This window comes from Salmo salar, chromosome 04, assembly GCF_965601325.2.
Source record: "Salmo salar chromosome 04, fSalSal1, whole genome shotgun sequence".
NCBI lineage: Eukaryota > Metazoa > Chordata > Actinopteri > Salmoniformes > Salmonidae > Salmo > Salmo salar.
The window spans coordinates 23,826,828-23,842,772 of NC_138294.1; the positions used below are offsets into that span (position 1 = coordinate 23,826,828).

The following is a 15,945-nucleotide window of genomic DNA, read 5'->3' on the forward strand; positions in this document are numbered from 1 at the left end:
GATATAAAGTTTGGAGCGTAGCATAAAGTAACCAGTCCATCCAGTATGCATAATAATACAGTCCACACTCAAAGGTGATTAGTAGAATTTGTTTCATTTTGGAGTATAGGCTAGACCAATTATGTACCAAAGACATCTTAAATCAGTTTTGTTTTGTGTTTTTCTGCCATGCGTAATATGCAGTAGGCTATGTATTGTATAACAGCACAAGGGCTTGGGCTCATCGGCCTATGCATATACATAAGCTCGAATATATGCGTATGGGCGTTTTGAATGAATCATCACCTTAGAAAGCGCTGTCCATTTCATTGTGTTAGGCTCTGAAACACCATCCACAACGACCACAGTTTTCCACTCAGTTTCAACCTGCTGTTGAACTTCTGAGTTATAAAAACACTATACAGTTTTTATGATAAGTGTTAGATGTGATTTTCGATTGCGTTTGGTTTGAGGGACAATAGAGCTCTGAGTACCAGGCCATTAGCGACCTGATGGTCGTTAGCGAGTTGGGTACTACCAACGCATGTCCAGAGTGCAAGACCATACCATGGCCCTTGGTGTGTGTGTGTGGGTGTGTGGGTGTGTGGGTGTGTGTGTGTGTGTGTGTGTGTGTGTGTGTGTGTGTGTGTGTGTGTGTGTGTGTGTGTGTGTGTGTGTGTGTGTGTGTGTGTGTGTGTGTGTGTGTGTGTGTGTGTGTGTGTGTGTGTGTGTGGTTGCCTTGGTGACAACCAGCCAGGTGGATACAGTGGTCTATAACAATGTTGTCTATAACCGTGAAAGTTTGCTTCTCCATACTGGACAACGACATGAGTCATATACCATGACCAGCTTCCGTTATGGTCATTCCCAAAGGTCTTATGACTGTTTAACCTTGAACGTTGCTTTAATTCAGGCCAGAGTGCCGTGCACGTTTGTGATTATTCACAATCACAGTTGATCTAGAACCAAATAGATTTCAATAAGAGCAGGACTAACCAGCCGGTAGAGATTAGCTTGTATTTAGAAAGCAAACTTAATTTCCACACAGCGATAACAGAGTTAAATAGAGATGTTAAACACGGTGCTCACTGGAGAGAACAGAACAGTCTGATCATCTGATAAAGCAGGAAGAAGTGTGGAGAAATGGGAGGACGGAACAAACAAATAAGGAGAGAGGGAGAGGTGGACAAAGAAAGATGAGCGAGAGATGGAGATGGAGGAAGACAGAGAGATGGAGGGAGAGGGAGATGGAAAAGGAAATGGAGAAAGACAGAGACATGGAGAGCGATAGAGAGACAGAGAGAGAGACAGAAATATGGAGTGAGAAAGAGAGAGGGATGGAGAGCGAAAGAAAGATAGATATATGGAGATAAAGGGAGAGAGTCAAGTTCACATCTGTCCCGTGTTAGACCCACCGATCCGGGGGCTTTGTTTAGCCAGTAGTGCTAACACAGAGCATGTGCCTGAACATTTCCTTTAGCCTCTGCCAGCCAGCCATCCATCCAACACACACACACACACACACACACACACACACACACACACACACACACACACACACACACACACACACACACACACAGGATCCATAGTAATCCCCAACCAAACAACAGCTCCTCAGCATCAACATGTGAACAAACAAGGCTCTCGTAGACCCGCTCTGCTTCTCCTCCTCCTCATCCATCTCTTCTTCTCCTCCTCCGTCTGGGTGTATTGACATGCCATTCTCCGTCAACAGAGATAGAGAGCTCGTCGTTTAGTAGGAAATGACATTCGAGCGAGAGACTGGAATGGAGATATTATTCAGGGTGGCAATTCATTCAAAAGAGACATACTCAAAAATGAAGTACAGATGTAGGATCTTAATTTGAGCCAGTTTGATACAGCAGGAAAACAATCCGGCATCAACAGGAAATGTGAATATACAAATAATGGACATTTTTGTAGGGGGAATTGCAAACTTCAGAAGCCTTTTTAAACCTCAAATACACCACAAGTTCTACATTCCCTGCATTGCTGTAACATTCTCCTGCAACATGGTGATCAAATTAAGACCCTACATCTGTAGTCTGTGATTTTTTTGCATTGCCGCGCAGAGCAGACATCCTGTAAGTTACTGTCTGCAGCACAAGAAGGACAGGAAAGAGCAAAAACCTGTTTACACCTACATTATTATTGACTTCTCCAAACCTCCAATTGAAATAGTCTCACTGCTTTAAGAGCAGGCACTACCAATGCTTTCTGACAAGGTTATTGGATAAGAACACCTCGGACGCCAGTGTGTCTCTCAACTTCCTACACTAAAGCGTTATTTTCCTTTGTCTGCCATAATAGTTGAACAATACAATGGCAGAACATTTTCATTTCAGCCAGTGGAGTTTGTTTAAATGCAATCCTTTGGCTCCCTTATACAGCTTATAGTTACTGGGAATAAGGAGTCTGAATACACTGTTAAGTATGTTATTATTCCTCTTCATGGATCGTGACGGGCCAAATTAGGCATGTGGCCACGAACGCTTCACTACGTTATGTGGTGGCTCACACACACACACACACACAGCTGAATTTAGATAAGACGGCTTCTTTGCCACGCTTCAGCAAACTCCAGACGAGGGAGACGAGCGATGGAGCTTAAAGCTGCAGTATATTAAGCAGGAAGACCGACACCATCCTCTCTCTTGTTTTAGGTGTCTCCCTCAGTGTTTTTATATTGCACCCAGATTCCAAGCGGAGTAACGCTCGGGACTAGTTGGTCTTGGCTCTGTCGACTCCCCTTATGGCCCTGTTTTGTGTAGTGATGTTGTGGTCTCGTGGTCAAGGGCCCGGTTAATTGGTCCACTGACTAGGGTTAGCAGGGTTGAGGGTTCAAATCCCAGGTGCCGGGCCACAGCTGTGGAGCCCCAACCTGAATGACTTTGGTGAGAGGCCAGCTGGGAGGCTAGAGACTAATCTGTCTGATAAGAACTACATGGGGACATCCTGGACTGGACTGTGGTGTCCAGCCTAGTGTTTTAAAAACTCAGGGTAAAAGACAACATCCTCAATTCTGAATGAATTAAAACCTTTATTGCCAGGAAATGAATTTCATACAGCAGACATGGACGTAACAGTCAGTGCCAGTACAACATGTACAAATATAATTTGGAGAAAAATGAATACTTTGTATTTTACAGAGGTGACAGTGACACTGATGTTTTTGGTGACGACACTGAGACATTCTAACTCCAAGGCACATTCCTTGATATGCAACCATTTAAAAAAAGGAAATACCACCTGTCAGTTACTGAGGCGCTGCCTGTTGCCCGCAGCAACCATTGTCATGCTTATTATGAGAGAGACAGAGAGAGAGATGTGTGCCAGTGGGAGGGGAAAGGTTAAGGGTTAACTAAAGGTTTCATTCCGTCATGCATCAGAGTAATGCTAATACCAGAGTAATGATAATACCCGAGTAATGATAATACCCGAGTAATGATAATACCCGAGTAATGCTAATACCCGAGTAATGCTAATACCTGAGTAATGCTAATACCAGAGTAATGCTAATACCAGAGTAATCATAATACCTGAGTAATGCTAATACCAGAGTAATGATAATACCTGAGTAATGATAATACCAGAGTAATGATAATACCAGAGTAATGATAATACCAGAGTAATGATAATACCTGAGTAATGCTAATACCAGAGTAATGATAATACCTGAGTAATGATAATACCTGAGTAATGATAATACCCGAGTAATGATAATACCTGAGTAATGCTAATACCAGAGTAATGATAATACCAGAGTAATGATAATACCAGAGTAATGATAATACCAGAGTAATGATAATACCAGAGTAATGATACTACCAGACTAATGATGATACCAGACTAATGATGATACCAGACTAATGATGATACCAGAGTAATGATAGTACCAGAGCAATGATAGTACCAGAGCAATGATAGTACCAGAGCAATGATAGTGCCAGCGTAATGATAATACCCGAGTAATGATAGTACCAGCGTAATGATAGTACCAGCGTAATGATAGTACCAGCGTAATGATAATACCAGCGTAATGATAGTACCAGCGTAATGATAGTACCAGCGTAATGATAGTACCAGCGCAATGATAGTACCAGAGTAATGATAGTACCAGAGTAATGATAGTACCAGCGTAATGATAATACCCGAGTAATGATAGTACCAGAGCAATGATAGTAACAGCGTAATGATAGTAACAGCGTAATGATAGTAACAGAGCAATGATAGTACCAGAGCAATGATAGTACCAGAGCAATGATAGTACCAGAGCAATGATAGTACCAGCGTAATGATAGTAACAGCGTAATGATAGTACCAGCGTAATGATAGTACCAGCGTAATGATAGTACCAGCGTAACGATAGTACCAGCGTAATGATAGTACCAGCGTAATGATAGTACCAGAGCAATGATAATACCTTGCAGCGTCTATTGAACATGCTCTTAGAAACACTCAGACACCGATCAGTGACAATTGGGTATGAGTGTGTCCCAACTGGCACCCTATTCCCTATATAGTGAACCACTTTTGGTCAAAAGTAGTGCACAATATAGGGAATAGGGTGCCATTTGGGAGACAGCCATTGTTTTACAGTGACAGACACTCAGACAACCTCCCTAAGCAAATGGAAGGCATAAATTACAGCTACATTATGCAACCCCCCCCCCAACACACACACACACACACACACACACACACACAGGTATTAATGAAGCGAGGACGCTGGGTAATTTATGGCATATTTACACTATAGAAGGGGAAGAGGGTTGGGACATAAACTGTACTGTCTGGCATCCTCTCAGACTGTTGTAAAGGATTGTGCTGGGGGGGGAAAGTTGTGTGTGTGTGTGTGTGTGTGTGTCTCTCTTTCTCTCTACAGGGTGATTCAATGCCCCGCTACTGATTAGCACTCAGTGAAAGCTGTAATGACCTGGGAAGGAGAGCTATAAGTAAATCTAGCTACCCTCCCCCCGCACACACACACACACACACACACACACACACACACACACACACAGTAGCTATCTCCACAGGACCAGAGCCATTGATTATAAACTAATCTAAATGGTCCAACGCGAGCCAGGGGGCTGTGTGTGTCTGGATCACGTGTGATATTGTGTGTGCGTAGTGGTGACCAGAGAAGAGGGAATTGGTTATTTGACTGAGTCCAAGATTTGCACGTAGTACTGTACCGTCATACTGTGGTGTTTATGAATGTGCTGTGAAAGTTGTCGGTGTCATTTCCTGTCAGTCCTCTAGTGTGATGTGTATCTCAGGATATCTCTGTCTGTCTCCGCGGCGTCTCAAAGCTGCAGTGTACAAAATAACAACGTCTCTAAGGACATCATCTCTGTGTTGTTTCTCCCCAGCCTGGTGTCCATCATCAGAGGCCAAGTCCTGACGGCAGACGGGACCCCCCTCATAGGAGTCAATGTTACCTTCGTCCACTACCCCGACCACGGATACACCATCACACGCAAGGACGGCATGTAGGTCCACACACACACACACACACACACACCACGGACTTTGGTCTTCCTCACCACTGACACCTCATACAGTATTTGATTTATGTTGTGTTTTCAGGAGTGGCTGATTGAATCATCATGAGCTTGTCTGTGTGTGTATATGCGTGAATGTTTTTCTGTGCATCGGTGAGTATGTGAGAGAGAGAAAAGCGAGAGAAACCGCAACGTGCTTCTTCTCCCGTCCCTCTACGACTCTGTCTCACAGATCTCCCAAAATCGTCTCTCTCATGCAAATGTAAATCTCAGCAGCTTCCCCCCAATGAAAAAACACACACTCTCTCACACACACAACCCCCCCCCCCGACCCCAATGAAAACCCTGCGCCATTTAAATGTGAACTGGAGGGCTGTTTAAAATGCATTGGTTATACAAGGGCAGAATCAATTAGCCTGCGTCATTCTAGCGCAGCACACACACACACACACCTCCACTACACCCTGCCCCCCACTCCCAGTGCTCCGGTGTTATTACAGCGAGTGTTCCTGCAAACCTCCTCGACGCCAACCAGGAAATAGGAAACGCAGGCCGAGTCTCAAATAGCACCCTATTATTCTCTATATAGTGCACTCCTTACTTCTCATAGGCCTCTGGTCAAAAGTAGAGCACTAAATAGGGAATAGGATGCCATTTGGGACAGAGGCGCAATCACTCCCAGACCCCAGCCCCATCAGTGCCTTTTATTACACCACCCGTGCCCAATTAGATTGTAAAGCAGGGGTGTTAAGGGCAAAAGTGATATTTGGTGCTCCCTGCCTCATTGAGAGGAGGCTCTGTGTGATTGCTGGGAGTGTAATAGGTTGAATCTCTAGGGCGAGGCTAAGCTGCTAGATTGCAATAGGTGTGTGATGGCGACCGTGGGGCAAATTGAATACATGATGTTGCACGATGTTCCACACTGCAGGTTACGATGTATCCAGCCACTATGTCATGCCCCTGTTACTATAGACTAAATCAAATGGAATCATTTATGTTGTTGTCATAGGCTGAGTATACTGCCATGCCACTGCTAAAATAGACTGAATATACTGCCATGCTCTCTGATAAAATAGGCTGAGTATACTGCCATGCCACTGATAAAATAGACTGAATATACTGCCATGCTCTCTGATAAAATAGACTGAATATACTGCCATGCCACTGATAAAATAGACTGAATATATTGCCATGCTCTCTGCTAAAATAGACTGAATATACTGCCATGCCACTGCTAAAATAGACTGAATATACTGCCAAGCCACTGATAAAATGGACTGAATATACTGCCAAGCCACTGATAAAATAGACTGAATATACTGCCAAGCCACTGATAAAATAGACTGAATATATTGCCATGCCACTGCTAAAATAGACTGAATATACTGCCATGCCACTGATAAAATAACCTGAATATACTGCCATGCCACTGATAAAATAACCTGAATATACTGCCATGCCACTGCTAAAATAACCTGAAAATACTGCCATGCCACTGATAAAATAACCTGAATATACTGCCATGCCACTGCTAAAATAGACAATCAAAGCTCTTAGAGTCTTACCCAGAAAGATGGCAGGTAGCCTAGTGTTTAGAGCATTGGGCCAGTAACTGAAAGGTTGGTGGATCAAATCCCCGACCTGCCAAGGTCAAAATCTGTCGTTCTGCCCCTGAACAAGGCAGTTAACCCACTGTTCCTAGGCTGTCATTTTAATAAGAATTTGTTCTTAACTGACTTGCCTAGTTAAATAAAGGTGAAATTAAAAATGTAAAAAATAAATTAATAGTCAAACATTGGCAGTAGAATGGCCTTACTGAAGAGCTCAGTGACTTTCAACGTGGCACTGTCGTAGGATGACACCTTTCCAATTTCTGCCCTGCTAAAGCTGCTCCGGTCAACTGTAGGTGTTGTTATTGTGACGTGGAAATGTCTAGGAGCAACACCAGCTCAGCCGCGAAGTGGTAGGCCACACAAGCTCACAGAATGGAACCGCTGAAGTGCGTAGAGCATAAAAATCCAAACTGCCTCTGGAAGCAACGTCAGCACAAGAACTGTTCGTTGGGAGCTTCCTAAAATGGGTTTCCATGGCTGAGCAGCCACACACAAGCCTAAGATCATCTTGCGAAATACCAAGCGTCGGCTGGAGGGGTGTAAAGCTCACCGCCATTGGACTCTGGAGCAGTGGAAACTTGTTCTCTGAAGTGATGAATCAAGCTTCACCATCTGGCAGTCCGACGGATTAATCTGTGTTTGGCGGATTCCAGGAGAATGCTACCTGCCCGAATGCATAGAGCCAACTGTAACGTTTGGTGGAGGAGGAATAATGGTCTGGGGCTGTTTTTCATGGTTCAGGCTAGGCCTCTTAGTTCCAGTGAAGGGAAATCTTAATGCTACAGCATACAATGACATTTTATCTAGACGATGCTGTGCTTCCAACTTGGGGGAAGGCCCTTTCCTGTTTCATCATGACAATGCCCCTGTGCACAAAGTGAGGTCCGTACAGAAATGGTTTGTCGAGATCTGTGTGGAAGAACTTGACTGGCCTGCACAGAGCCCTGACCTTAACTCCATCGAACACCTTTGGGATGAATTGGAACCCCAACTGCGAGCCAGGCCTAATCACCCAACATCAGTACCCGACCTCACTAATCCATTCCGCTCTTGTGGCTGAATGGAGGAAGCAAGTCCCCGCAGCAATGTTCCAACATCTAATGGAAAGCCTTCCCAGAAGAGTGGAGGTTGTTATAGCAGCAAAGGGGGGGGGGGACCATATTAATGCCCATGATTTTGGAATGAGACGTTTGATAAGAAGGTGTCTACATACTTTTGGCCATGTAAATAGTGTAAATAACAATATATCTGGTCATAACAGATTGAATGCTGGTGTCACTGCTTGTCTGTGCTTGCATGAGTGTGTTCTTTTATCTATGCATTTTCTGTATGTGTTGTGTGTGTGTCTTCACACTTCACCCCGCCAGCCCCCTCCAGACACAGAATATAGGACAGGACTTAGGGGATCTTCTCTCTCTTCCACTCGGATGGTTCTCCCTATAGGCCTGCTACATGTTAAAAGACAAAGTTAGCTAGCCAAACGGAGCTCTCTCTCACCACACACACACACACACACACACACATCCAATAATAATTGGCCCCATCATCTTATTTTCAGTACAGGAGAAAGAACAGAAACATGTTTTGTTCTGAGAAAGGAAGAGGGAGCGGGAAAGAGAGAGAGAGGGAGAGAGAGCCTCAGGTTAGACAGACTAGACAGGAGAGACAATTAGAACAGGACAGTCTGATCACCCTTCATCCTCACTCTACCTCCATCAGTGTCAAAGATACAGAGATCTCTGTCTCCAGGGCCCAAGAACAACCAGGAGGAAATGTGTGAACATGTAGCATGTCCTTTCTGCTGTCTGTGTGTGTGGGCTGAAGGGGGATGTGTGTGCGTGCCTGTGTGTGTGCCTGTGTGTGTCTGTCCGTCCGTCCGCCTGTCTCTCTGTGTGAATGTACATGCCTGTGTGTTTCCGTCACCACCTCTAACCCCATCTCTCTCCACCTGTCTCCACCTCTAACCATCTCTCTCCACCTGTCTCCACCTCTAACCATCTCTCTCCACCTCTAACCATCTCTCTTCACCTCTCTCCACCTATAACCATCTCTCTCCACCTCTCTCCACCTCTAACCATCTCTCTCCATCTCTCTCCACCTGTCTCCATCTCTAACCATCTCTCTCCATCTCTCTCCACCTCTAACCATCTCTCTCCATCTCTCTCCACCTCTCTCCATCTCTCTCCACCTCAAACCCCATCTCTCTCCACCTTTAACCCCATCTCTCTCCATCTCTCTCAACCTCTAACCCCATCTCTCTCCACCTCCATCTCTCTCCCCACCTCTCTCCATCTCTCTCCACCATCTTGCTCCATCTCTCTCTACCTCTAACCCCATCTCTCTCCATCTCTCTCCACCTCTAACCCATCTCTCTCCATCTCTCTCCATCTCTAACCCCACCTCTAACCCCACCTCTCTCCATCTCTCTCCATCTCTCTCCATCTCTCTCCACCTCTAACCCCATCTCTCTCCATCTCTCTCCACCTCTAACTCCATCTCTCTCCATCTCTCTCCACCTCTCTCCATCTCTCTCCATCTCTCCAGGTTTGACCTGTTGACCAACGGTGGGGCCAGTCTGACCCTGAGTTTCGAGCGGGCTCCGTTCCTGATACAGTACCACACTGTGTGGATCCCCTGGAATGTCTTCTATGTCATTGACACCCTGGTCATGAAGAAGGTGAAATATAGTTGATAAAGATATTGAATTCAATTGAATTGTGTTTAATTGAGTTAAATTAGATTATATTGAATTGTATTGAATCTTATTGAATTCCTTTGTATTTAATTGAATCGTATTGAACTGAATTGAATTGTATTGAATCGTATTTACTCACAGTGACTCATATAGAATTGTATTTCATCGTATTGAATTGTATTACTCATATTGATTTGTATTGACTCGTATTGACTCGTCTTCAATCATATTGAATCAAATTGAATCGTATTGCAGGAGGAGAATGACATCCCCAGCTGTGACCTGAGTGGTTTCATCAGGCCCAGTCCTGTCATCGTGGCCTCTCCCCTCTCTACCTGCTTCAGGTCCTCACCAGAGGATGGGCCCATCATACCTGAGACACAGGTGAGACATACACATCATCATACACACGTTATCATCATCATACACACGTTATCATCATCATACACACGTTATCATCATCATACACACATTATCATCATCATACACACGTTATCATCATCATACACACGTTATCATCATCATACACACATTATCATCATCATACACACGTTATCATCATCATACACACGTTATCATCATCATACACACATTATCATCATCATACACACGTTATCATCATCATACACACGTTATCATCATCATACACACGTTATCATAATCATACACACGTTATCATCATCATACACACGTTATCATAATCATACACACATTATCATCATCATACACACGTTATCATCATCATACACACGTTATCATAATCATACACACGTTATCATCATCATACACACATTATCTTCATCATCATACACACATTATCATAATCATACACACGTTATCATCATCATACACACATTATCATAATCATACACACGTTATCATCATCATACACACATTATCTTCATCATCATACACACATTATCTTCATCATCATACACACATTATCATCATCATACACACATCATTATCATCATACACACATTATCATCATCATACACACCATCATCATCATACACACATCATCATCATCATCATACACACATTATTATCATCATCATACACTCATCATCATACACACATCATCATTATCATCATACACACATTATCATCGTCATATACACATTATCATCATCATATACATACATACACACACACACACAGGGTCAGAAACCCAGACGAGTTGTACAGAATACACACACTTTTCTACGAACGTGTTATACCTAAGACTCAAGTGAGGTGACAGAGGGGAAAGGATACATACAGTACACCAAACACCCACTGTACACACACCTCACAACACGGTCAGCTAGGGTTCGTCCAGTTCACTCGACTTCCAACTCACTTCTCCTCTACACAGACCCACTCAGTACCCTCATCTGTTCAACTCTCCTGTTCAACTCTCCTGTTCAACTCTCCTGTTCAACTCTCCTGTTCAACTCTCCTGTTCAACTCTCCTGTTCAACTCTCCTGTTCAACTCCTCTGTTCAACTCTCCTGTTCTGTAAATGATGTGTATCTTTCCTTCCCGAGGGAGATGACGTTTATGAATTTCCTGCCTGGGCTGTGGACAGTGGAATTATGACATTAACACGTCATGGTATTTTGTGGGAGTTGTCGTCCCACAACCAATCAGAATCCAGGATCCAAACAACCCGTTTTTTAATGTCCCATAACACCCAACACTGCTTCACCCAAGCTTTACCGGGGCCACAAACAGCCAACTCAGTTGGAACGGGAGGCCTCACAAAAAGCTGAGCCGACCTTTAGTACTTGAAGTATAAAAGCACACCTTTATCAGTCCAGTGAATACAAGGTCTAGAGATTTTCTAACTGTTTGCACAGATGCTCTTTGTTTCGTTCAAAGAGGAGAAGCCTTGATGAAGAGAGAGAGCATTTAAATCCATGTATAGTCTTTCTAGCTGTGCCAGACACGGTGTGAATTGTTACGAGGGTCTCACACACTCATTCGTAGATCAAAACCCAGGGTTTACCATTATGTCAGTATCACAGGCCAATCTGTGCAGAAGAGCATCTTCAGTAAAGCTGATACACACGAGTCCTCTCTCTCTGTCTCTCTGTCTCTCTGTCTCTGTGTCTGTCTGTCTGTCTGTCTGTCTGTCTGTCTCTCTCTTTCTGTCTCTCTCTCTCGCTCTCTCTCTCTCGCGCTCTCTCCACCTATCTCTCCCCCTATCTCTCTCAACTCTCCTGTGTGGCCAGATAGACTTTGATTCCTCTTGGCCCAACGTCTGTCCCCTCTTCTCTTCTCTGGCACTCCTTCAGTCTAAAGCACTACTTTAATAAGGCTGTGTTCTGCACCATCAGCCAAACAATACACACAGACACGCACAGACACGCACAGACACGCACAGACATAAACACAGACACAGACATGCACAGACATAAACACAGACACGCACAGACATAAACACAGACACGCACAGACAAACACAGACACGCACAGACATAAACACGCACATACATAAACTCAGACATGCACATAAACACAGACACACACAGACATAAACACAGACACACACAGACATAAACACGCACAGACATAAACACAGACACACACAGACACACACAGGCATAAACACACAGAGAAAAACACACACAGACATAAACACAGACACACACAGACATAAACACAGACACACACAGGCATAAACACAGACACACACAGGCATAAACACAGACACACACAGGCATAAACACAGACACACACGGGCATAAACACAGACACACACGGGCATAAACACAGACACACACAGGCATAAACACAGACATAAAAACACACAGACATAAACACACAGACAGACACACACAGATTTAAACACACAGATATAAACACACATACATACACAGACATAAACACACAGATATAAACACAGACATAAACACACACATACACACACACACACACACACACATAAACACACACACAGACATAAATGCACACAGACACTTAGACATAAACACACACGGACATAAACACAGTACACACAGTAATGCAAACACAGACTGAGAAACGCAAGCAATCAGACACAGGCACACACATAATACACAGAAACACTCACAGCTCTCTCATACACACACAGAGATAAGCACACAGTAACAGGCATCGTGCCCCAGCCCAGCCAGTTCCCAAACGATCCGGTCCTGATTTGAATTAGTTCCGGTTGTTATGAGCAGAACTATAAAGCCTCAGAGCTCGTGCAACAAGAGGCGGGTGGTGAAGGAGGTTAACGTTTTATAAAGGGACGCAGGGGTCGGACAGCTATACCCCAGGGGCCTTCACAAGGGGGGTGTGTTGTGTGTGCGTGTGCGTGTGCGCGTGTGCATGTGTGCATGCGTGTGCATGTGTGTGTGTGTGTGTGTGTGTGTGTGTGTGTGTGTGTGTGTGTGTGTGTGTGTGTGTGTGTGTGTGTGTGTGTGTGTGTGTGTGTGTGTGTGTGTGTGTGGTGAGGAAAGGAAAAACACAGTAGAAGGAACCCAGCACTAACACACAGCCGTACCAAGGCAGTCAGTCACAGAGAGGAGCTATAACTGGTAACAGACATGTCCACTAATAGTCCTCCTTGGAAGAGAACAGTCTTGCTGAGGAAAGTACTTTGGATTACACACACACACACACACACACACACACACACACACACACACACTTGGCTGTTATGTGGCTTGGGATAATATGTGGGATGCACACACACACACACACACACACACACACACACACACACTTGGCTGTTATGTGGCTTGGGATAATATGTGGGATACACACACACACACACACACACACACACACACACACACACTTGGCTGTCATGTGGCTTGGGGATAACACGCTATGGTGTGCTCGCTGTTCCACAGAGGAGAAAGAATGAAAGCAGAAGACCAAATAAAGGTTAGCCAAGTGTGTTCAGTTGGAGCACAATGAGACAGTGGTTCTCAGTGTCTGGATGAAACCAATAGTCTAAATTCTTCAGGTCCCAGAACCCAATACATAGGGGTCGTTGTTACCGCTGACGGGTTATACTAACACAAAGGACCAGAAGAAAAGAGTTTCGACAAGGTCACTCTGACACGCTACATGTGGAACTCTCACAGAGCGATGACACTGGAGCACTTGATCGCCTTCCCATGTGTCAAACAGTAAGCTTTTCAGACAAATATCAATCGTGAAATCTATTCAAATCAAGGTTTATCCCCAGAGAGATACTGTAGGAAACCTTTTTTGCCTCCCCAACCACATTTGGCATGACTCTGAAATCTTTCTGCGTGGTGATTTGAGTCTAGATATTCCTTTTAGAGATGTTTACACTATTTGATGTTGGCGCACACCAAATCCAGTCTGAGGTGGTAGCAGGGTCATGGGATTGACTGTAGCCTGCGGTTGTTAGCTGAACACACACACACACACACACACACACACACACACACACACACACACACACACACACACACTGAGCTGCAGCCTTAGCTGTCTGTAACAGTTGATCTGGATACCAACAAGTATAACAGTTGTAGTCTGTTGCTATGTTTTCAGCCTATTTGTTTGGATAGAGGTAGTGTATTGGTTTATGTGGTTTAGTGGATATTGCAGACCGAGCTCTCTCTCATATCTGCTGGATTACTCAGAGTTGTCGGATCCTTATCCAGATCAGGACACGAACACACACTCACGCCTCTCCAGTCTCCACACCGTTCCCATACGACTTAAAACTGCGCAGCCAAGACATTACAAAAGTATGTAACAAAGGTTCTGTAGCAAAGGTTCTGTTGAGGTGTTTCATCCAATAAGATGTCTTGGCAGTACTTGTGCCACCATAGCTAACTATTGACCCGAGCCCAACCTATGGCATTATCCAATGTGTGTTATTCGAGGAGCGGTGGTTTTAAGGGGATACTTCGGGATGCTGGCAATGAGGCCCCAATCACATAGTATCCCTTTAAGATACGGCGCCAGTCCATTACCCCCATAGCCATATGTTTTCATGACACTTCCCCTTTAATGGCGGGTGGCACGTCAAAATAAAGCACCCGTTTATTGTTTGATCTCGGCTCCGCTCATTAAACCCTTTAATGAATTACCAGTTGGTATTATTATTATATTATGCAGTTTAAAAAAAATCTAAAGATAACACACACTACATAGCAGACAGACACACACACACACACACACACACACACACACACACACACACACACACACACACACACACACACACACACACACACACACACACACACACACTAGAAACCAGACACACACACACACACACACACACACACACACACACACACACACACACACACACACACACACACACACACACACACACTAGAAACCAGACACACACACACACACACACACACACACACACACACACACACACACACACACACACACACACACACACACACACACACACACACACACACACACACACACACACTAGAAAGCAGACACACACACACACACCAGAGAAGATGTAATAACAGAGTGTTTATATCAGGAGTTAGTTTAAAGCCAGGAGAAACATGCTCATAGGCCAGACGTTGTAATTAGAGCTAGCTGGGGAGACCAGGGTGGGGTCCCTTCGCTGGCAGAGTGTGTTCAGGACACACACAGTATGTGCAGACACACACAGTTTACCCGAAAGAAAACACACCCGCTGCACATGGTAATTAAGTCTGTGGTTACGGTGACACTGGCAGTGTGTGTGTGTGTCCGTGTGTGTGTGTCCGTGTGGTAAACCCGTGGTGGCCTAGCCACGAAATCTGTTACCTTTTACCCGTCACTTTTTCCACCCTCAATTTGTTTTTTATTTTGATTGATTCTGTTGTCATTGGGCGACCATATTGGATATCAAAGGCTCGCTGAGACCCATGTCAAGCCTCCCTCCCCCATCTAATGAAAATACAGACTGGTCCAATACCTTTGGGAGGGAGACGAGAGAGAAAGAGAGAGTATAATAAGGAGAGAGGGAGGAGAGAAAGAGAGAGTGAAGGAGTAAGGAGAGAGAGAGGGAGCAGGGGGAGAGAGAGAAGGGGGAGAGAGAGGGGGACAAGGGGGAGACAGAGAGAGAGAGACTAGAGCTAGAAAGTGAATACAGTTGAAGTCGGAAGTT

General features: G+C 44.5%; 1 protein-coding gene across 12 annotated transcripts in view; it reads left to right on the forward strand.

The window, feature by feature from the left end:
• LOC106602442 (teneurin-3) overlaps positions 1–15,945 on the forward strand; it is a 401,337-nt gene that overhangs the window by 325,865 nt on the left and 59,527 nt on the right. For all 12 annotated transcript variants that reach the window (XM_082974188.1, XM_082974185.1, XM_082974186.1 and 9 more), the window contains 3 exons: positions 5,379–5,498; positions 9,668–9,800; positions 10,074–10,202. In XM_082974188.1, the coding sequence (XP_082830314.1) occupies positions 5,379–5,498; positions 9,668–9,800; positions 10,074–10,202 (382 nt within the window). The remainder of the gene's footprint in view (positions 1–5,378; positions 5,499–9,667; positions 9,801–10,073; positions 10,203–15,945) is intronic.